Genomic DNA, 23,180 nt, shown 5'->3' with positions numbered 1-23,180 from the left:
CGGCAGGAACTGGAGCGGACTGCGGTGCTGAGGCGGCAGGAACTGGAGCGGGCTGCGGCGCTGAGGCGGCAGGAACTGGAGCGGGCTGCGGCACAGAGGCGGCAGCGGCAGGAACTGGCGTAGAGGCGGCAGCGGCAGGAACTGGAGGTCGCTGCTGCTCTGGGACGACAACGGGCGGGACTGGAGGTCGCCGCGGTACGGAGACGGCTGCGGCCGGGACTGGAGGTCGCCGCGGTACGGAGACGGCGACGGCCGGGACTGGAGGTCGCCGCGGTACGGAGACGGCGACGGCCGGGACTGGAGGTCGCCGCGGTACGGAGACGGCGACGGCCGGGACTGGAGGTCGCCGCGGTACGGAGACGGCGACGGCCGGGACTGGAGGTCGCCGCGGTACGGAGACGGCGGCGGCCGGGACTGGGGATTCCCAGACCGGCAGAGCGAGGACAGGCGGGAATAGTGCGGGTGCTGGAACTGGTGGAGACTGGACTGTCCGGGCTAGTTCCTGCCCGCGCCAGAAACGGCTCATCTCCTCCAGCAGCCTGGTAGTGCTGCGCAGGGTAGCTGCTCCTGTGGTTGCTGGGTCCATTATGGTCAGGTCGTTCTGTCACGGGAGTTCACAGATAGGACCCAAACGCAAGACCACAGGAGACAGAAGTGAATATTATCAGGTTTTATTTAGGCTGTGCGTGCAGGTGTGGAGCCCGTGGTCCGACACCCGAGTGGCAGATCGACGGTGTGAGTCCCGTGGCTCGACACCGGAGGCCTGGCAGCTTGACGGCGAGTGTAGTTCGTTTAACACGCGGCGGAGTGTAATCCGTGGACCACAAGGAGGGCAGAGCGGCGGAGTGTAATCCTCCAAACACAAGGAAGGCAGAGGATGCCACGGGGTTTCAGCGGGTGAAAGACGGTACGACCTGACAACCCCAGACTGCAGGGCCAGAGCTTATGTAGTGACATGAGACTCATTAGTGGGCCCTGAGTCTGGTGCGTCAGGCTGCAGGAGGTGATCGGCTTGAGTGTCCTCAGCTGTGCACAATTAAGGGTGCGGCCATGGGCGGTGTCGGGTCAGACAGGGATCCTGGATCCTGACATTAACAACACATTAAACCAGTCTGATCATAGCTTAGATAAAACAAGTCTATTTGTATAGATTGTAATAAACTCATTCTCGCATAATACAGTCTGCCAAAGGGCAGTTTAATAAACCTGATTAAAAGCCTCATCAAGGTGTCCTTGATCACATCGACCTACAACTTAATAAATAAGGTAAAGACTCAGTACCGTTTTTGAGCCTGTTTGTTATCTGCACACCGGGAACATGCCATGCATTGAATAATAAACCAGTTGTAGTCCTACAACAATCAATCATTAGCAAAAAGCTTTAAACATATCCCTTTACAATAGACTGGCATAACACATGAGCATTGCCCCTTGTTCTGTGCCAGTGCCTTGCCATTCATTCAACAAGTGTTTAACCCTGCATGTCTCTTTCCCTTGTGGAGAAGCAGAGCCCTTATCCTTAGCCTTATCTCAAATAGGATTAGACATGTTTGCATGCATGTGCGTGTGTGTGTGTGTGTGCATACTTACATTTAAAGTGAGAGCTTCAGATGGTGGATCTTTTCCGCTTGTTTAGCGTCAACAAACGGACAGACAGACAGGCACGTGGTGAGTGTGTTCGTGTGTGTAAGCTGGACAAGAGGCATTTGCTCCTTTTATCTTGTCATGAAACACACCCACCTCACAAACCCCCACTTGGCCAGCCAATGGGAACGAGACTCGTGGCCAATACAAGAATTGATTGACCCAAGTAGTTTCTGAAGCTGTGCGTCGACACACACACACACACACACGTCACATAAAGGTGTGTTAATCTTACACTTGCCGTATGTGCACACAGATGGCATTCAAATAATTTGGCAACCCTGGGAAAAGATACATGAATAACAATCAAAGAGAAGCATATTATTGGAGCAAAAATGATGCCAGTATTAGTAAATATTGTATATACTGTATTTTGCTGGTTATACTAATTAGAAACACCAATATATACAGTATTTCTGCATTGGCTTTATGAAGTCTGGCTAAATAACACCATAATTAAAATGTCTAACAGTAAAGCCAGATTATTCTAGTCTTTTTTGTAAATTTCAGCTTTCAAAATTTAAAAATCAAGGACTTCGTTACGACCCCTCCCTTCCGGATCTGTGTCCCATTTGCTGTTTCTTTCAGGATGTGTACATCAGGATGTTGATCGTCAGCAAATGAACCACTGAACCACACCTGAGCATGGTGTGGTTCACGGTTGATGACATGACTGATGTTTTGTTTAGTTTGTGTCAGACATTGCCACACATCCACACACGCCAACTCTACTGATTACTGTGTGGTGGAAAAAATTCCTATACCCTCTTTGCGTGAGTCTTTTAATGCTGAAATACATAATACCAATAACCAGGTTGTCTTTTAAGTAGTTATTCTCAGCGCAGAGAAGGTTCAATCATCACAACGGAATGCGTACAATCTCAGTGAGGAAGAACCCTGAAAAAAGTGAGCAAGCTTTCTTTATACAGAATGAGCAAAGGTGGGGGCCGATCAGGGGCGTCGTTAGGCCTATTTTAGGGGGGCTGAAGCTCCCCTAAAATGTTCTTCAGCCCCCCCAAATAATTTGGCATTATTGGCTTTAAAAAAAAAAAAAAAAATGTAACTATTGTTTCTCACATGGACAAGTTATTTATAACTCTAACATGCTACATATGTGTATGCGTTCTGGTTTGTATGTTTTCTCCCCCTTCAAATTACAATCCAATAGCCTATCATCATACTTATAGCTTATTTTTCTGTTGCTATTGACCATCAGGCCCGTTTGCGCTGGTGTCAGCAACACCTGCACTGTAACGCTGTATATATGTGTGAGTGTGTGTGTTAGTTGAAAAGAAGGAAAAGAAGAAGAAAGCACTCAAAACAAGGCAAATCCTCACCGCAGCAGTAAAGTACAGGCACTGTAACTCAGAAGCCTGACTGGCGAACTCACGTTCGGCACTGGACCTTTAACGAACAAAATACAGTTTGCCGACTTCACTCACAGTAGTGGATTTAGAGACAACAAAGCTCAGCAGAGTGGAACAACACCATTACAGCAGCAACAAACAAACAAACAAAAAACAAAACAAACAAGGTTACAAAACACACCACGACAGGGGTATTCAATGAAAGGTTAACGAGGTCCAGTTAGCGAGAACTTCCTCATGCAAAGGTCCGGAACATCACAATAATGTCTAACTTGCACTCTGATTTAGTCCCATAATTATTAAAGTAGCCAACAGTTGTATTAACATCTGTATGTTGTCAACAACTGACTGTCAAATCAAATAAAGAATTTATTGTCAGTTTTCAAATTGAACTGGATGAAATATAAATAACAAATAATCTAATAAATAAATGTGCATTTGAAAAAATGTGACTCCTAAAATAAAGTACTGAATTTTAGAAAAATGAATTTAACTGAATGACTCTTCAGCATTAAATTCAGTTAATTCAGGTGTTAAGTGAAGTCAATCAAAAAAGTCACGGTATTGTATTTTTCTCATCTTCTAATAAGAGGAAGGTTTTAAACTGCTCGTCTGAAGAATGAATCGATAAAAGTCTGTCCATTCTTAGTTAAAGACTCTGGTCTCTCTGACCACTTTTCTCTTTTTGGAGAGAGCCATGTGAAATAACTTCTGACTCACATAATTCTCCGACTTTTCGTTGTCTTTCCTCGTGCGTGTAAATCTCACTCGAGTCGGAATACACACATTTGATTGGCTGAGTAGTGTGGTGGAAAATAACCTCCCGGTGAGAAATAATCGAGATGAGAAAACTCTTAAAATACAAAAACATATTTATTTAACAGACACTAATAATAATTCAGCTGAATGGATAGAGCTCTTTCCCCACAGATGGTTCGGAGGTATAACCACAATGAATAGACAAAACAGTATACGAACATTATCTCGTCTCCTCTCCCTTCAACCCCCCCTCGCAGATGTCGTCCTCCTCTGTCTGCCGATGCACCCACCAAGGCCACGTTCCTAGCCTTTCTGTAACAAGAGGGTTAGGTGGTTAGATCAGGATGACACTACAGCCAGACATGCTAAAATACCTTTAATATGAGATCATTTATCATTCGGTTTTAAATTAGTCTGGTAGGCCTCGTCTGCATATATACAGGTTTAAGCAATACAAGTTATATAGAAAAGAACGATACGATACACTTCCACAACAAGTAGCATTACGTGATGTGATTTACAATGCATGTAAGCGGTCGGTGTGTTTCCTGGACTGCTAAACGAGTGCCATGACCAACTCAGAAGGGACTGATCTCTAAAGTTTACAACCAGATCATAACTACAATAGATACCTCTTCTATAATCAAAACCAAATGGGAAAGTGAGTTGAACATGAACCTGACAGAGAATTGGTGGGTGGATGCACTGAATAGGGTGAATACATTTACGTCTTGTGCCAGACTTGGTCTCATTGTTGGAATGCTGTTAAGCATGTGAAAAAACACATTTGTATTTTGCCACTGTGTCCACAATCTTCACTCTTCATGCATAATTTCTGGATGTAGAAGTAGCTAATTGTTGGAATGCTGTTAAAGCTGTCGGCTTTACACCGACTGTTTTGAGATTGTATAACTCAGAAATGTTTATGTGTTTTTAAAACATGTCTATCATGAGGTCAAGCAGATCAGCACACTCCCCATGTTGCCCGTCTCATTATTTCCCCTTACAGAACAAAATGATCACCTGACTACAGGCGTCATATCCTGTTATACAACGTTTTCTTATTTGTTTTTCATATATATATATGTGCTTGCAAAGGTGTGTCAGAAAAGGATTAGGGTTATTGTAACTACACTATGGTTAAAGTAGAGTTAAAGCGGATATGGCAATGAGACTAAAACTACAGTTAGGTGTGGCCCTAACAGCTCAGAAAAAACATCTTCATCAAGTTCACATCACATTGGCAACATAATAAAACACACTGTAAATATGGAAAATACAATCGGATACAGGCAATGCGATCAAACACGAACAACACATTCTAAAAAATAGAAATAATCTGCAATGGCAGAAAACCCAACCAAATACAGAAAAACCAAGTTACAGTTTTTCTCAATTGCTAAAACACTAAAACCCATTGGCTGAACAAAGTTCTCAGTTGCCTGAACTCATTTAGCTAATTGTGCAGTCTGTTGTCAATACCTTAAACTGTTTCACATGGTAAAACACAATTTGCAGATCTCACTTAGACTTTTCAGCAAAACTCTAAACACATTCTCAGTCTCAAAACACATTCTGCACTCTAATGCAGGGGTTCTTAACCTTTTTTACCTCGGGCCCAACTTTTCAAGTACAAAGTGTCCCGGGGCCCACTCTGACTATATGCATCAAAAGTGTCAGACAACCTGTAGGTCATACAGAAACAGAGCAGTGGGCCTTTGGAGTCAGTAAAAATTTAAGATTTTTGTCCGCATAAAATAAAAAAGTATCTTTCAGTATAAATAACTGCCGGTGGCTGTATCTGTACAGGTAAAGGACAGTATAGGGCTGTAACTACACTATCAGTGAACAACTGCCTCAAATTTGAAGAAGATTGGACAAAGTATGACCATTCTACAGAGTTTGTTCCATGAAGAGATCCAGGCGGAGCTCTAAAAGGACATTTGGAGACCCAAATGGACACATGGTAACCACGTGATATTCTGACACACTAAAGGTGTTTCTCCCTTTATATTTTGATATTATATTATTTTCCTTTTATTTTTAGCCTTTGCAAATTGCAAAAACTATGTATATATGGTCGAAGACATGGTGTGTGAGTAGCGGACTTGCTGCGCTTAATGGCTGCGACACGAACGAGAATGAGAATAGCTCAGTTACGCAAACGTTGGTTGACGGCTTATGGAAGAGGAGGATAAGGTTTGTACTATAAGTACTCGCGTTTTCTGAAGCCACTAGCTCCATGGTAACATCCGCTAGCACGTTGTCGGGTCTGTAATGTGTCTTTTTCCGTCGAAATGCTGCAAGATACGACTTGCAGCGGTTATGGCGACTTTACATACAGGTTTGCAGGTTTACATACACATGATAATAAATGTCTTTGTGATCATCACATTGTATCATCTCATTTATTTAACAAGGGTTTTGCCTGTTCAACACCGGCATCCTCGATCCCCTCCCCTTCCGTTCCTACGGCTTGTTTGCGCAAATACGTCACAAAACATGTCCGTGTTTGGTATCCCAGCATGCCCAAAATCCTCATCTTTGCAAAGAAATCATCGATTTTCTTTCATTTATTATGGTTTCTCCAAAAAGGAGCCCACACACACACTGTCCAAAGTCGCCATAACCGCTGCAAGTCGTATCTTGCAGCATTTCGACGGAAAAAGACACATTACAGACCCGACAACGTGCTAGCGGATGTTACCATGGAGCTAGTGGCTTCAGAAAACGCGAGTACTTATAGTACAAACCTTATCCTCCTCTTCCTTAAGCCGTCAACCAACGTTTGCGTAACTGAGCTATTCTCATTCTCGTTCGTGTCGCAGCCATTAAGCGCAGCAAGTCCGCTACTCACACACCATGTCTTCGACCATATATACATAGTTTTTGCAATTTGCAAAGGCTAAAAATAAAAGGAAAATAATATAATATCAAAATATAAAGGGAGAAACACCTTTAGTGTGTCAGAATATCACGTGGTTACCATGTGTCCATTTGGGTCTCCAAATGTCCTTTTAGAGCTCCGCCTGGATCTCTTCATGGAACAAACTCTGTAGAATGGTCATACTTTGTCCAATCTTCTTCAAATTTGAGGCAGTTGTTCACTGATAGTGTAGTTACAGCCCTATACTGTCCTTTACCTGTACAGATACAGCCACCGGCAGTTATTTATACTGAAAGATACTTTTTTATTTTATGCGGACAAACATCTTAAATTTTTACTGACTCCAAAGGCCCACTGCTCTGTTTCTGTATGACCTACAGGTTGTCTGACACTTTTGATGCATATAGTCAGAGTGGGCCCCGGGACACTTTGTACTTGAAAAGTTGGGCCCCGAGGTAAAAAAGGTTAAGAACCCCTGAAATAGATGACTTTGAGCAGACAGTCACAGTAGAAGTGCACTCAAATATGCTGATTGCCTGTTATTTGGTGGCTTTGGTCAGATCAAAACATGTAATATTTCTGTGCCTTCCCCGATCTTTGATAATAACTTTTGTGACTTTATCTAGGACCTAATATTGCTAGAGTTGGAAAAGTGACTCAGTCCTCCACCCGCCCTAATGGCCCCGCTTCTCGGGCCATTGACGGAAACCGTGCTAGCAAGTATTCCGAGAGCTCCTGTACCCATACACGAAATCAGGTGAAACCATGGTGGAGACTGGACCTTCTGAAGACATATAAAGTCGACACCGTCACCATCACCAACAGAAAGGATTGTTGCCAGCAAAGGATCAATGGTGCCGAGATCCGCATTGGAAATTCCCTCGGTGACAATGGCAACACTAATCCCAAGTAACCCCACTTTGTTTTATATTATATTTGAACATTTGACATTGCTTTTGTAAGTTATAGGAAATCAGTGTACTGGATAAGTACATGGTTTCCTAACAGAAACCTATATGTTTCACGCCAACAGCATCATCGGTATCTATAATAGATCCAGTGGTGAGATCTAAGCAGTTTTTTGTCTTGTGATGTACTTTTACTCATAATTCTGTTTTATTTTTCATCAGATGTGCTGGCATCTCGTCTATGTCAGCTGGGGCCTCCACAACCTTTCAGTGTAGCGGGATGGAAGGCCGTTACGTAAACATTGTGATTCCTGGAAGACGAGAGTACCTGACACTGTGTGAGGTGGAAGTCACTGGGGTGAAAGTCCCTGAGGTGGAAGACCCTTGTACGTAAACAGAGGATTCTAGTGAATATGTCTGTTATTATTTTAATGATGAGTCTGAAATCATTTAAAAATAATCCTAAAATCTATGCGTGTTTCTGCTTCTCTACCTTCAACAAGATATGTTTTACTTATGCACAACTATTACGAAAGCGCATTGCTCGGCCAATTTCTGCAAGACATTGTAATGCTTTTACAGTACCTGAAATTAAACTTTACTTGCTGAACATTAACTGTTGAGTATAATTGTTTGTGCACATTAAAGAAATAGTTCAACATTTTTGGGAAATAAACATATTTGCTTTTTTGCCAAGAGTTAGAAGACAATTCATGATGACCCTCTCATATTTTTGTTAGAAATATGAAACTACCATCAGCGGCTGGCTAATTAACATAAGACTATAGGCAGAGGAGCCTGGCTGGCTGTGTCCAAGTAACCCACCTCTAGCCTATTTATCAGCTGGTGATCAACAACCTGACCCAAAGCCGACAGGTTTGTTTGTTGGGCCTTTTTCTTGTGTAAAGCTTTTGGCTTGGGTTTGTGTTGGCCAAGTTAAAGAAAGCCTTTCCAAAGCACTGAGGCCTATGTAACCATCTCTTTGTAGAAGAAATAACAACACTATAGCCTGAATGTGTTTTTGTGGAGGTAGCGCCATCTCATGGCGACACCCTGCAAGTGGTGAATGAATAGTTTTCTGTTGAAGCCAACAAATCATGTGTATTTTTCTTCCTTCTGTTTAAATTAGACGACTGTTCATTCAATGCCAGTTGTGCTTGCTCATGGTATTTTATAATAGTAGGCTACAGTATCAGAGTATTTTTGCATTGTTGAAATACTGTGATAATTTGGGTTAACATTATGGTATTACCATGATACTTCTTCATAATGGCCAAATGGACCGTAGAAAGAGAAACTAGACTTCTCTCTTCGGGTTGTGCATGTGTGGACCAAAAGAATGACCTAACATCGAAACATAAACATTGACCTTTAAAGCGTACAACTTCTCACCCACCACCACCTGCTGTTCTGGACCATGTATGAAATCACCTTCCTCGTTTTTCCAAGATTAGTATGCAACTTTCATGCGCACACTGAAATTTGCATACAGCACGCTGATTCAGCTGAACCCGCTAGTTCTTTTTGCACAACTTTTTAAAAAGAAATATTGCTAAGACAGAGCTCCAAAGGTTTAAAGTATTGAGTGCAACAAGAAATTCGTTAAAAGTCATTGCGGGTTCAGGGCTTTGCTGAGTGATGTCTTGCAACCTGTCTTAAGATACTTGGGTCAGCCATTTTGTTGTGGTTCTCCCAAACAATCACCAATGTTCACTTTTTCTGTAGATTTCTATCTTTCTTGCATCTATCCCCTCATCGCTCTTGTCTGTCAGACCTACTCTCTGGGTATTTATACCATCAGATATGAAATATCATCCATCAGTCTCACAGGCAGCAATGTTTCAAACATGGCCGCTCCATCACAGGGCCACTGTCGGAGAGGGAGGTCGGTAGTTGCACGCGCGCGCACGCGCGCGCACGCACGCACGCACGCACGCACGCACGCACGCACGCACGCACGCACGCACGCACGCACGCACGCACGCACGCACGCACGCACGCACGCACGCACACGCACACGCACACGCACACGCACACGCACACACACACACACACACACACACACACACACACACACACACACACACACACACACACACACACACACACACACACACACACACACACACACACACACACACACACACACACACACACACACACACACACACACACACACACACACACACACACACACACACACACACACACACACACACACACACACACACACACACGTTGGTTTCAATAGTTCTTTTATAGAAACATGACAGAGTTTTGCTGTGTATCTGAACAGTGCAATCCACTACTTTCCTCAATGAAGCCAAACATGGGAATTAACAGATTATCATGAATTAACAACAGCACTCTAAACACTCGTGACTATGTGGATTTCATATGTGACATGAAAGCATGGACAGCGGGTTAGGTTGGTCACAGTACGCGACTAATATCTACATCGATGTTTACCTTACAGACACAATACAGAGAACAGAAGTAATGTGAGACATGGATGGAAACTTGAGGAATTTTTTGGTAATAATTTTGTGTTAACTGTTGTATGGGGTCACTTTCAGAACAATAAACCGTGAATGACAAAGCATGAGTTTGAGAATAAATTCTCAAAAGGCTTTATATTATTGTTATAGTTTCTTCATGGCAAAGCCTCTTCAAATTCTAAATATCAAAAATTGTTCAGTTGATTGAGATGAAAGTGCCAACTTCTGTGTACAAGTGTGTGTGTGTGTATGTGTGAAGGTGCAGGCTGCTGATCGGTAGCTTAGTTAACTGGCAGAAAGCATCACACCTCACAGCCGGTTCACACAGACTACTTTCTGTTGCTCTTAAACAATAATAAAAAAAAGCTTCTCCTTGGATGTATCAAATCCCACTGCTGCTCTTCCATCTTATCTGTTGGTTGCAGGTTCGGGAAGTCAGTGTGTGTTCTGGTTGACATCTAGCATTCGCCGGAACGACCTGCAGACAGACAGGAAGGGGAGTTCCCAAAATTCAAATGGTGAATTTGCTGCTTGAAAAAATGTGATCAGTAACATGATACACTGGGTTATACAAACAAAATGACAATCATTAACATATTAGCAACGTAAATTCTTCATGAAAGGTGAGGCTAACATTTAAGCCTGATTGGCAGTGATGATATATACGATATCATTCTGTGTACGTGAAGATTGAGGCGAAGAATTAACCCACTGCCACTTATTCTCAGATAATGAGCACGCACGCACGCACGCACGGACGGACGGACGGACGGACAGACAGACAGTGCACATGCATGTGGAAATTGCCAGTGCAGTATGTCCCTGTGGGCCCGTGCTAACTTGTGTATATACTGCCCCCACACACACAGTGTTTTTCCATATGGGCCACCTGTGTATTTCATCTTAACAAGGAGCATCTGTCATCATTAGCACAATCATCTGGCTTGAGATAGGCTACACATTTATGAATATCTGCAGTTTTCCAAGAGGGCATCTTTTAACATAAAACTAGAATAATGAACCATGCCTCTGCTAACCAGTCAAGTTGCAGTTTACAACCATGTATGTCCAAAATGTCATTACTTCATCATTGTATCCTTTCACACATCTGTGTGAAATTGTCATAATTTCACATTAATTCTTCAGTTATGGTCAAAAACGTGTTTTGTGAGGTCACAGTGACCTTGACCTTTGACCACGTCTGTGACAAATGTAAAGAAATTCCCTCAAGAAGTTCCTGAGATATTGCTTCAAGAGAATGCGACGGAGGGACGTACCACCCGAAAAACATAATTCCAGGACTGTCGCGGAGTCATAAAAAGAGTGTGGTTGCCTCACACCACTCTCTCTACTTCCCTCTCTGCATGCCGGACACCCAGAGTCCCACCACCTGTTGAACAGCGTGGTCCACGGCATCGGAGTCCAGCACTATGGGACATTTCCATACTGTGTTTGTAAGTGTGTGTGTGTGTGTGACACAAGGCCGTTTACGGTGAAACAGATGGACAGAGTAAATATAACTTTAGACCTTAGCAGGATGCCAACTGGGTGATGAAATCTTAGGAGGGATAACAACCTGTTATTTTGACAGACATGTCTTAATACATATGCAGCATTGTTTTTTTTTAATCTTAGGGGAGGATGGCCAAAAAACATTTATTGTAGAAGTGGGACGACAGGTTTATCTATTTTGAACAATTCAATTGTGGTGATGTGAAAAGGAAACAAAATCTATTTGCTGGTTTTAGCGGTTGTCATTGATGCTCTACAGTAGGGGTCTTCAACGTTTTTCAGGGCAAGGACCCCCAAACTGATAGAGAGATGGAGCAGGGACCCCCGACTATATATATTGTTTAAAATTGTGTTTTATATTACATGGGCCTAGTACCATGTATAAACATACCTCTTTATTGTACATTCAATACTAAGCTATTCAAATAATACACAGGTTCATATATTCATGTTTTTATTTTAAACATGTGCAAGGTGCAGTGAGTAGGGAGGCCGTGCCACTGAGATTTAGAAACATACCTTGTCAACTGATACCAATGCAAATATCAACATTGTCTTTCAATTGCATGATAATCATGCATACAAGCTATTCTAATTGACGTTTTCATTTTAAACATAAATGTGGAAACGAAAATGAGTGATGGCATATTAGTGCCACTGCCATGCATAAAGATACCTGTTATCTTGCATACAATACTGAACTATTACAATAATGGACAGATTCATGTTTGGAAAAAAATAAATAAACAATTGTCTAATCAACCAAAAATGTCACGGACCCCCTGCAGTACCTCCTGTTGAAGACCTCTGCTCTACAGTAAACCACAACTGCAGATGGAGTTTCCTTTGTCGATTAATAAATATATCAGTGGAACTGAGTTGTATTAAAGAAGTAAAACCGGTCATCAACCTTGTCTTAGGTGCTAGTTTTCTTTTAGATGTAGAAGACAAAGAGTTAAAGAGCTGGTAGAGGAACAAACGTTACCTTGGTCGGAGAGCATCTGCTGAGCATTGCTTCCTGTCCTCCTTCTGGAAAGAGAAGAAAAGAGAGAGTAAAGGACGAGGAAAACAGTAACTTGGTCAAATATACTGTTTTTACAATATATATTAAATGTAAAGTGTTCCTAGTTTAGAGTTTCCACACTAACTACACAAATGTTTTAATGTTTAACTGTATGGAGGATCACCTCTTGTCCTGGTTGAACTTGCACCTGCAGTGGCCACCTGGAGAAAGAGAGAAGAACAATTGGCTTTCTTTATATGTGTGTTTGTGCGTTGTTTGAGGCAGTTTATGACTCCGTATGTGTGGATAAGGGTGTGTGCATGATTTGCATCTTACTGAACAGGATGGTGATGCCAATGAGACAGAGGACAGCAGCTAGAATCAGGCCTCCGACACGCAGCCTGTAGTAGTCTTCAGAAAGACGTCAGGGTTACCGCATGAAAATGAATGTAAAAAAAACGAATGCATCCAAGCAAAGAAACATGCAAACAAATTAAATGGGAAACATCTTCATATACATGTAAAAAAGTGAGTTTTTAAAAGTGATTTACAGCCCTTTATGTTAATGATACAGATCAGCTTCTAAAGGCCGCTACCTTCTCAATGATAGTGAAAATATTACTTAAGAAAAGAATAGATTACCAAAGGTAAATGGGTCCTCTTCCACTGCAGGAACAGAAATAATTGGAGTCAGTTGAAAGTTGGTTTGAGCAGCAGATAAATGAGGATATGCAGAAACATCGACGTATCAGAGACAGTGATATAAAACAAGTCAACAGTACAAAGTAAGAGGATGAAACACTGTGGCCTAATTTGATTATCTAGTACAGGGGTGTCAAACTCATTTTTACTCCGGGCCACATCAGCATCATAGTTTTCCTCAAAGGGCCGGTTGTAACTCTAAAACTGTATAAATGTAACTAATCCCTAACATATTGTTAACTAACTCTCTGCATTTGATTGTTGTTTATTCAAGTGTAAAAATATTGTACATGCAGTTATATAAATGCAAAATTATATTTAAGCACATTTCTGTTATTATAAATAAATAATAAATCATTTCAATTTAGGGTTAAGAAACCCATATTACTCTATCAAAGATCAAACTGTTCAGAAAAATAACAAAGACAAATATCAAACACAAGTTATTACATTAACTTTGTTCAAAGCTATTTGTGTCACCTCTCTGCATCACTAATGTTCCTCCCTGTCATCGTCCCGTGCATGGCAGCTACATCCAAGAGCTGCTCACTGAGAGTCAGGTCTGATAAACATGGATAGATGATGTATCCGTGTTGTCTGTGCTTTCAGTACCTGCTCGTCTCTTAGCTAGCTGTGTTGTTAGATTGCTGCTAGTTCATGAACTCGGTCTGCGATGGTGTTTCTTCACAAACTGACATTTGTAAAAGTCTGTATCTGGTCGGAGCTCTGCTCACATACCTTTAGCATGCACTGGGCTGTAGCTGTGTAAATATATTCTGCTGTGATTGCAGTCTGCCTTTTAATTCTTGGACAATTTGATGTTTTTCTTGGAGGCTAAATTTAGCTCCGTGTTTGGTGTCAAAATGCCGACGTCGTGAATTATATCCTTCATCACCGACACGCCTCATAACACAGAAGACAGACCCGTTTCTCTCCTTTAAGCACAAACATGGATTCACTTTCCCATCTTTCATTACATTTTCTTCCCTCTGCATCAACTGTTCTCTTCGTGGACATTTTGGGATTATTTTTCGATCTTTTCCAACTCAATCACTTGTTGGAAAACCTCTTTACGGTCTGTTGCCTCTCCTGTCCACCTGTTGTGATAGTTTTAATGTCGGTACACAGACATTCTTACTCTTTCTATCTCATAATTTCGACCATGGGGATACTTTTATTTTCAAGTCGAACTATTTTATTTCCAAAATAAAAAATAAAATGATTTATTTATTTATTTTTAATTCTTTTGCTGGTGGATTCGCGGGCCATATAAAATGACGTGGCGGGCCGGATTCGGCCCGCGGGCCTTGAGTTTGACACGTGTGATCTAGCAGATGACATAATCAATACATTTCAACATAAAAGTGACATTTCACTAAATTTTAATAAAAAAAGTAAAGACATGGCTCTTATAGTTATCTTATCTCAGAATTTTAAGATAAAAATGTAAATTGGATCATATAATAGAGATATATCCTCTTTTGGATGAAACGTATTACCCAAATATTTACAGTCACATTAGTCTACTTACAGTTCTGTTCTTCCGCAAACACCAGGGACACAACTGCAAGAGTTCAGAAAGAGTCAAACATTACAAAACAGTGAAACCTGAGGCCTCTCCTTTTGTTCATTCGGGATCATGAGGGTGGAAAAGAAAAGATATCCCACTGATGATGAAAATTATAGATTCATGTGGTTTGAAAGACCGTTTAAAAAAGTACATGCACTCATATTGATTTTGTGCACTTAATATTGCAAAAGCATTTTACTTTTCATTCTACTGTCAGTATCGATGAATCAAACAGCTCTTAAAAAGCTCTTAAATCTTTGTTGCATTTATTGAAAATCCAGATCTGTTTAAAAACATGACATAATACTCCGGCTGTTTTATCTCTCCTTCTCCTTATCCAGCCCATCTTTCCTCTTCTACAACACCTGAAGGAGCTGTGGATGTCGTCACGCTCACTGTAATTGTACAGCACATCATTTTCCATCTTACTAGGGATTTCTACACATAATCAAACGTCCAGACAGTTAAAAATCTCAAGCGAAGGGTCAACCAGACAGGCAGTGACAAGATTATCTCTCTCACAACTCATCCACTCTGCTGCTTTTTGTCTGACTTTGGACATGTTACATCGTGACACAAAAGTGCAAATACTTCCGCAATGTGCAGAGGAAGACAGACCTGCAGGCAGAATGTCCTCTGTGAAGAGGAAGTGGAGCAAACAGATCACCAGCACTTAGTGCGACATTCCGGCCTCCTGATTAGGATATGTTTTATCTGTTTTTATTTCCTGCTATATTTTGGTATATTCACCTCTTTCTCTCCCTTTAATCGTGTTGTTAAGTGACTCTCTGGTTGACTAAAACTGAATGAAATAGATTTACGGTACTCTTTGGCTTCTATAAAGAGGAAGTTATTAATGTAACAGAGGATTTTTAAAGAATGACTGATTAGAGAGTTTTACTCACGTGTCATCAACACCAAAGCAACGATCTTTGACATCTTCACGCTCGAGGTTGTTTACCTGCAGAGATAAACGCAAACACAGACATCAATAACAATCAAGGAGGTAACTCGATTCATGACTAATAATAGTTTTGTACACAGCTTTACACTCTAAGTTAGTTACCACAGCAAAAATCCTCAGTGGAAAAGATACAAAAACTTGTATTCACAAAAAATGTGCCTTTACTTTTGACTAATGCTTGCACATCGATTGAAAACATAAACTACCGGTACTAACTGTAGTGCTTTGCCGGCCATTAGAGCACGACTAGTTGTATCAAAATGGGTTTAATAACATTATCTTCAGTCCCAATGGCACACATAATCAAATTGTAATGTGTATGTGTGTGTGTGTGTGTGTGTGCATGTTAGAAAGCTGATTACAGTGCTGCAAACTGGCTCGCACTAGCCACATGTCAACAGAGACCTGATGCAACGCACAGCCTTTCTGTGTTTTCTGAGGGGCACCAAAGGGACTAAAACACACACACACAGTACGTGCAGCCGTTCCCTCTGAAGCACACACAAAGAAATCTGATCAAATTTAGAAAGGCACAAAGTGGTCTCTCCCGCTCTCAGAAACTCGATCTGATGTTGATGAGAACAAAGTGCTTTAATGGAGCCTCAACAGGAGAACTAAATCACTCTGCAAAATGCATTACGCCGCCGCCATCTGAAAGCTCTGAGGCTTCATTTCTTCTTATTTCAATGTTGTCACTGAATTCGCTACAGGCGTATTCTACCTATAATGTACAGTACTGTATGTATGTATGTATGGACCTATGTCACCTGCTCCGACTGTCCACATTGCTCTTCTTTCTCTTTCTAAGCTTTCACTTGCTGATGAAAAAATCCATGAGAATAATATTAAAGTGCACTCACCCAAAGCTATTCCTGTCTGCTAGTATAATCTTACAGCGAGCATTAGAGTATGGATGGCTGGCGCCAAGCTTCTTTTTGAAGTTCCATCAGTCAAGGGAGATATTTTTATTTTTCCAATGCCTGCTGATTATTGAAAGCTGACAAAAAGCTTTCTCATCTTAAATACTTAGCTTCTGCTAACGGTGAGGCAGAATTTTAAATAATCCCACTTTCATTATCCTTAATGAACAAGTACATTTCCTGACAGCCGCAATTACATCCCACACACTGCCTGAGGGACTCTGTGTCCACGCTGTGAGCAGCAGCAGAGGTAACGTGTGCTGGGAGGAGACACACCTCGAGTAACGCAGCAGTGATTTTCCACTTATCGCTCTTTTCCCTTCGGAGCGCTCCACAGTGAGGAGCAAACACACACCCATACCTGTTTCAAACTGGCATTCACACGCCGACACGTGCGTTTGTGAAAACGTGCACAAAAGCTCTATAGAAGAGACTGAGAGTGTATCTGATAGGATGTAGTACTTTTTGTAGCTTAGTTTTTAGAGTATCTTTAAGTGACACACAACAACAGTAACCTCCCAATAAAGGAGTATGTGGGTAAAACAATGCATCTCCCTGCTCTGCTGTTGGTATTTGGAGTGTGGTAGGAAAGGGAGAAAAGAGAAGAGCAGGACGAGTGCACCTCTCCTGGTGCCTCTCCACAGCAACCCAAGGCGAGGCTGGGGGAATGTAGAGGACGGGAAACAGGCCAACAACCACTACAGAATGGTTTACCCAAGGAGAGAGCGAGAGAGAGAGAGCGAGAGAGAGAGAGAGAGAGCGAGAGAGAGCGAGAGAGAGCGAGAGTGAGAGAGAGCGAGAGAGAGAGAGAAGGGCAAAGACAGAAACACGAGAGAGAAGAAGACACAGGGGGCAAACTGAGGGTGAGACTATTAGAAAGGGAAGGCAGAGGGGAGAAAGAGAGGCGTGAGAATGGGATAGTGTGAGGAATAGAGAGGGGAATATGAAGTATGTGGCGCCTCCCTGTTCCTATTTGAAGATCATATTCTAAAGCAAATGTTAGTGTAAGGCGGAGCCAGGAGGTGACTGCTGCAGGTGTGCTTTTTATATTACCAACATATAAGACAAATAAACGCAGAGAACACTCACACCGGAGAGGCTGGAACCGGCAGATTTGGGGCTTTTTTTGCTTGAAAGGTGACTTAATAAATGAATCAAAATAGTTGCCGCTTAATTTTCTGTCAATTGACTAATCGAAAAATCAACTAATTAGGCTGATTCCAAAGAAGGCGGATTTCAAAGGAGGCTATCTTATTACAAGCTATATTCTGAAGATATTATGTAAAAAGTATACTTTCCCCTTTGTGCAAGTTCCCTTTGAAGCCCTTTGAAGGGATAAAGGGTTTTCTCTTCTGGCTGTCATGCTACTCTGCCCGTCTCCAACTGTCCCTCATTCTGTTGTTTTCAACTCCTTTTCTTCCCGTCTTTAGGACTGCTTTTCTACATTTTTGTTTCATGCTCTAATGTCTCCACATCCTCTACTTCTTTCATACTCATTTCCACTTGTTGTGAAAAGCTTTACAAATTGCCACTGTTTCACGGTGCTCTCCTGCTTTTGATGAGCTGCCGTCTTCTTTCCGATCCTCTCCAGCCTCTTTAAAACTCTCCTCTACTACTTCCCGTCTCTGACACACCTCTGCATGTCTCTCTTCCTTACCTCTCCTCTCGTTAAGTCGTTTCCACTCATTTATCCATTCTCGTACAAACTCCCTGGAGCCACAGGCCTTCTAGGCTCTATGCCCGTCTCACGGTCAGACACCATCACCTTCTCTTTTACACCCCACTCTCCTCTTCCAATCTTATCCAACAGTAAGGTTACACAATAAGCTGCAGGGGCCGCTAAAGAGTCCCAACTCTTACATGTAGCTACGTATCAGTCAGTACTAGCAAAGTACCGTACAGTACTTACTAAGTTTAAATATTTACATTTATATTACATACAGACTATTTCTTCTCTAGGTAGTAGTTCCTATTAACCATGTCTCACACAGACCTGCTGATTATCAGGGATGAAACGTTGCTGTTGGATTTTTGGAAGTCTGTGGGCACCACAAATGGACAGCCAAAGATCCTATTATAAGAGGGGAAAGTCATTGTGGATGGTCAATAGACAAAATGTGTGTCAAAAACACACAAACTCAAATATATACACACAGAGAGAGACAAGGTGCACACATGCAGAGAAAGGCCACCAGTTGACTTTGAATGTATGTTTACTTCCTCGGGACGAAGTACTGTGACACCACACATACAGACACCCAGTGGGTGCACATACGCACAGTCAAGTGCTTTGATGAACGAACATTTGCACCTTAAAAAAAGAAAAGCGTTCACCAACAAACAAATGTTAGCCATCGATTCTTAAAACTGCTTATCCTGTTCAGGGACGGGGGGGAAGGGTCAAAGGAACCTGGAACATGAGTATGAAACAAAGACCTGTCATCATGTTTAAAAATACATCTTTACCAAAGTGTGTTTAAATTCATATTTGATGTCGTCTTAATGCGGCTGTATCCCAAAAGACAGAGATACAATTTTGTGTGCACGTGACTGTGTGTGTTACGATATGTGGCGTGCACAGCATGCATGTGTGACTTAGTGTCTGTTGCTATTTCCACTCCCCCACCCGACCGTTTGAATGCTGGACAACAGTGTGTGTGTGTGTGTGTGTGTGTTCCGTCACTGCACTACAAAGACAGCTGTCTTTTCTCAGTGGCATTTTTTATTCCTAAATTAGCAGCACTGAATTCCAGTGTGCAACACATCCTTTATGACACGCACGCACGCACACGCACACACACACACACCACCCCCCCCCCCCCCTCTGGCGTTGTCGACGAAACACAGTGCGAACCTGCTGTGCAATCTGTGTTATCTGCTTTTGTCTGATGAATTTATCTTAACTTGTTCCTCCCTTCACTTTACCAATACACTCAGAAATGCACCATTTCATGACGAGAGTACATGATGTTTCTGTGGAACCGAATGTCTGGAAATGTGATTGATAAAGTGCATGGCGTCAGAGGGTTTCTCAACTAATTTAAAATAAGACTTATTTGTCTCTGTGGCTGCTGAAAAGCTAAGAGAAGATGGGTTTCGACAGATGCAAGTGTGGTTTTTTTTTTTACTAGCCTTTATGTAAAGGGAAAAATAAGTACTCGGGATAGAAATCTAGAGACCGAGGGTAGTGGGGAGGCAGCGGAGGCAGTTAACTGATGAAGAAAGGGAACGGAGAAAGTACAAACAAGATATCAAGTTGGGCAATAAGAGTGAGCAAGAGAGGGAGAGAAAGAGGAAGAAGTACTTAAGCCTGGGGGAAGGAGAGGGGGAAGGCAGGAAGACGAGGGAGAGTGTGTTGGGGGAGAGCGGGAACGAGGAGGGACACAGAGAGAGAGAGACAGAGGGGAGGAGGGAGTGGAGCATACTCGAGCCATGACTCACACACGGCAACCACAAGGCTCTCACAGTGAGCAACACACTTCTCCTCACTCTGCAGTCATGATCAACGGACGGAGTACAGTTCCATCGTTTCATCTCATCTTCCTCCCATAAAACTAATAACAAGCGCACGCATTGACTGGCAGCTTCTCTGACAAACTTTTTAAATCCCTGCAACAGATGATGCAGGGAATATCTTAAAAACACGGGTGATTACAGTTTGGAGTTAGCAACCTCGGGCTAAAGAGGTTAACGGTTATAACATAACTATGAGGCGTAAATAAGAATATCTGGACTGGTTCTCGCATTAGAAGTCTCTGCTGGGTTGTAAACAAAAGCTCTGTGGTGAAACACGGAATGCACTGAAGGTCACAGTCACAGTGAAATCAATGTCTTCTTGTCGAGGTTTCTAAATTTGTGTCTGTGAGACATCAAAGTGAAGTGAGGAAAGGTGAGGAGGAAGTGTGTCTCGCCTAAGAACGCTCTCCCCGCCAACTGTTTTCCCTCACTCACACTCGTCGTCTTTTTTTAGGGATTATGGTCATGTGAGGACAGCAAGCTACATTTGTGTCTCCTGAGAGAGGAGCGACAACTCCGTCTGTCGCCACCTTCCTTCCCCCTCCCTCCATCTCTGCCTCTCACCCCGTGACATCTCTCATCTCTATCCGCCTCATCTCTCTCTCTCTGACAATCTGTGCTCACATAAGGTGAACGAAGGTGCATGTAAATGAAAATACTGTAGATATCCTGCAGTTAGACAGGTGTGAGTATGTTGCGTGAATGTATCTTTGCCACTCATTTGTTAGCCCAAACTATTCTCCCAGTATGTCGGAGGATTAAAATATCCCAAAACACATTTGGTGCTGTAGTTTGCGTGTCATTTTTTGAAGACACTCTGAAATCAAATCCGTTTGTTGCTAAGCAATCATACTCCTGCGCTGCATTGCAAAGATATTGATTTTTTTGACAGAAATGTTACTAATCCACATTGGTGAACACAAATGCCTCTGTATAATTCATGAACGCAAAGAAGACTAAAAGGCATCTTCTCTTGCACTGCTAAATATCATCAATCTGTGATATACGTATATTAGTAAACTCTATTTATTATGACGAGGAGTTTCGGTTTCCCTCTGTGCCCTGTTTGGTTCTACTTCAATTACTGATGTCCGACATTTTAACTAGAACAAACCACCACAGAAAGGACATCCACTTGTCCCAGGACAGACAAAGTGTAGCTTGCCAAGGATTATGTTAGCTTTGCAGAATGCCAATGGTCACAGCAACACATGCCCAAAACACAAGAGATGTTACTACTGCAGTGCATTCTGGCCTAAGGTCATTCTACGCCTCTTGTACACTAAAACCTGACGTTTACCTATGGCGTCTTGTTTACCCACGTGTAGTCTGTCTCTGTAACCAGGGGTCACAGAAACACATTCATAATGTAAAAACACTGTTTATGCATCTCTATCATCGTATAGCCAGTGAATTGCTAAACACTTTAATAAGCTGTGTCAAAATGATGTGGAAACCAGCTTTACATTAGGGCTGAAAATAATAAGTCAATACAAACTGATGGACGACAGTTTGATTACCAATTCATTTTTAACATTCTTTATCAAGTAAAATACGCCACATTCTTGGAGGTTACAGCCCCTAAAATGTGATTGTTTTACACTGTACATTTTGAGGCTTTTGACTGCAAGTATTCTGATAAATAACTTTATTAATCCAGCAAATGATCAATATTTCGTACTCCTTTCTTCCCCTTACAGTTCTACGTTGTACAGCAGAATTTGGCGTCTCATGTTTCTGTCCTTGTCCCAATCTGTCCCTGTGCCACATAGTAGAACACTATTATCACCAGTGTTCTTATCAACTTGCGCGCGCTCTCTCTCTCTCTGATCAATAAAGCATGTGACAGTATGACAATATTCAAATATTCCACTGCAGGAAGTTTTCATTGGTACTGTGCATCAGGAGTAAAATGTCACAAACTGGGATGATTTTGAATAATTTGTCCCGTGATGGTTCTTTAAAACTTCTCTATCGAATATGATCTATTCATCTTTTTTTCAAGTGAAAGAAGGCCAAGGCCAGCATCAAATATAAACACATAGACTATCTGGTGGGTTAAACAAGAACTTAAAGTACCAACAGACACAACACAACCTTTTTTCATGATGTCAAATAGAGCACTTAAAGCCTGCTGCGTAGTCAAACCCCAAACAATGTTGACGTGAACATGTGTGCTCAAAGCGCGTGGAGGAAGACTACCCTTGCCGTTACACACGTTGGCCCGTGGGCGCGTGCAGCTCCATTGTCCTGGCACCGATTGGCTCGAGTATAAATGTCAGCCGAATAACATTACATTATGTACAGACATAGGCCTATGTTGTATTGTACTTCCACATTATAAAGAATGATGGACTTGTCTCTGGAAAAAAAAACTACGTTTCTATGTTTAATTCGAGCCTTTTTGAGTTTTATGTTACTTAATGGGCCAGTTAATAAGAAATACCGAGATTTAAGTACAGTTTCCATCACAAACAAAGATGTTAAGAATATATTTGCTCATCATAAAAAAAGCCTTACGTTAGCTAAATTGTGCTCCATTGGGCTAAAAGTATGCGTACGCGTACATATTGGACATTTTAACTTCATTGACCGATTTTCTCAAATAAAGAAAACACTTTAGAGAACGATATTCTGTGAGATTAGAGATGTTTTCTTTGCAACACTTACCTCTAACACGGTGTATTTAGCAACGACAGAAACGAGGAAATGTCTCCGAAGAAGGCGAATATCTGACACAAAAGCAGCGACTTTTCTCCACACAGTACGCCAACACCCTGCTCACAGCACTGTCGCACTCAACAGGTTGGTTTGATTTTAGAAAAAGGGGCTGAGTTTGAAATGCTGCAGTTCTGTCCGTGAATTCTGATCCCGGGTCGGTTTCTGTCGGTGAAGCGCGTGAGGCTGAAGACAAGCGGGGCGTGGAGGCT

At 42.0% G+C, this 23,180-nt stretch overlaps 3 protein-coding genes across 5 annotated transcripts in view; 1 reads left to right on the top strand and 2 right to left on the bottom strand.

The window, feature by feature from the left end:
• Positions 1-4,867, bottom strand: part of LOC306781684 (aromatic-L-amino-acid decarboxylase-like) — a 41,058-nt gene extending 36,191 nt beyond the window's left edge. The window contains exons 1-3 of one of the 3 annotated variants that reach the window (XM_079274657.1): positions 3,990-4,867; positions 2,982-3,048; positions 1,880-1,925 (exon numbers count right to left, since the gene is read on the bottom strand). The gene's annotated coding sequence lies outside the window, so the exon portion shown is untranslated. Of the gene's footprint in view, positions 1-1,590; positions 1,678-1,879; positions 1,926-2,981; positions 3,049-3,989 lie in introns of those variants that run through there. The other 2 variants (XM_079274658.1, XM_079274659.1) reach the window with 2 other exon arrangements.
• A 1,228-nt stretch (positions 4,868-6,095) lies between these two features.
• LOC306782102 (fucolectin-5-like) lies at positions 6,096-7,959 on the top strand (the record flags this gene model as incomplete). The annotated part of the gene is made up of 3 exons (XM_079275293.1): positions 6,096-6,114; positions 7,284-7,566; positions 7,788-7,959. The coding sequence occupies 3 exons, from the start codon at positions 6,096-6,098 to the stop codon at positions 7,957-7,959; spliced, it is 474 nt and encodes a 157-aa protein (XP_079131419.1).
• A 1,844-nt stretch (positions 7,960-9,803) lies between these two features.
• LOC306782424 (phospholemman-like) lies at positions 9,804-23,055 on the bottom strand. Its single transcript, XM_079275771.1, has 8 exons — positions 22,921-23,055; positions 15,756-15,811; positions 14,812-14,844; positions 13,221-13,244; positions 12,915-12,989; positions 12,763-12,799; positions 12,561-12,604; positions 9,804-10,541 (listed from the first exon to the last, which is right to left on the bottom strand). The coding sequence occupies exons 2-8, from the start codon at positions 15,787-15,789 to the stop codon at positions 10,522-10,524; spliced, it is 267 nt and encodes an 88-aa protein (XP_079131897.1). The 5' UTR covers positions 15,790-15,811; positions 22,921-23,055; the 3' UTR covers positions 9,804-10,521.
• Positions 23,056-23,180: the final 125 nt, after the last annotated feature.

Source organism: Melanostigma gelatinosum (genome assembly GCF_949748355.1).
Source record: "Melanostigma gelatinosum genome assembly, chromosome: 9".
In the NCBI taxonomy this organism is placed as follows: domain Eukaryota; kingdom Metazoa; phylum Chordata; class Actinopteri; order Perciformes; family Zoarcidae; genus Melanostigma; species Melanostigma gelatinosum.
This window is presented reverse-complemented; position numbering and strand designations above follow the sequence as displayed.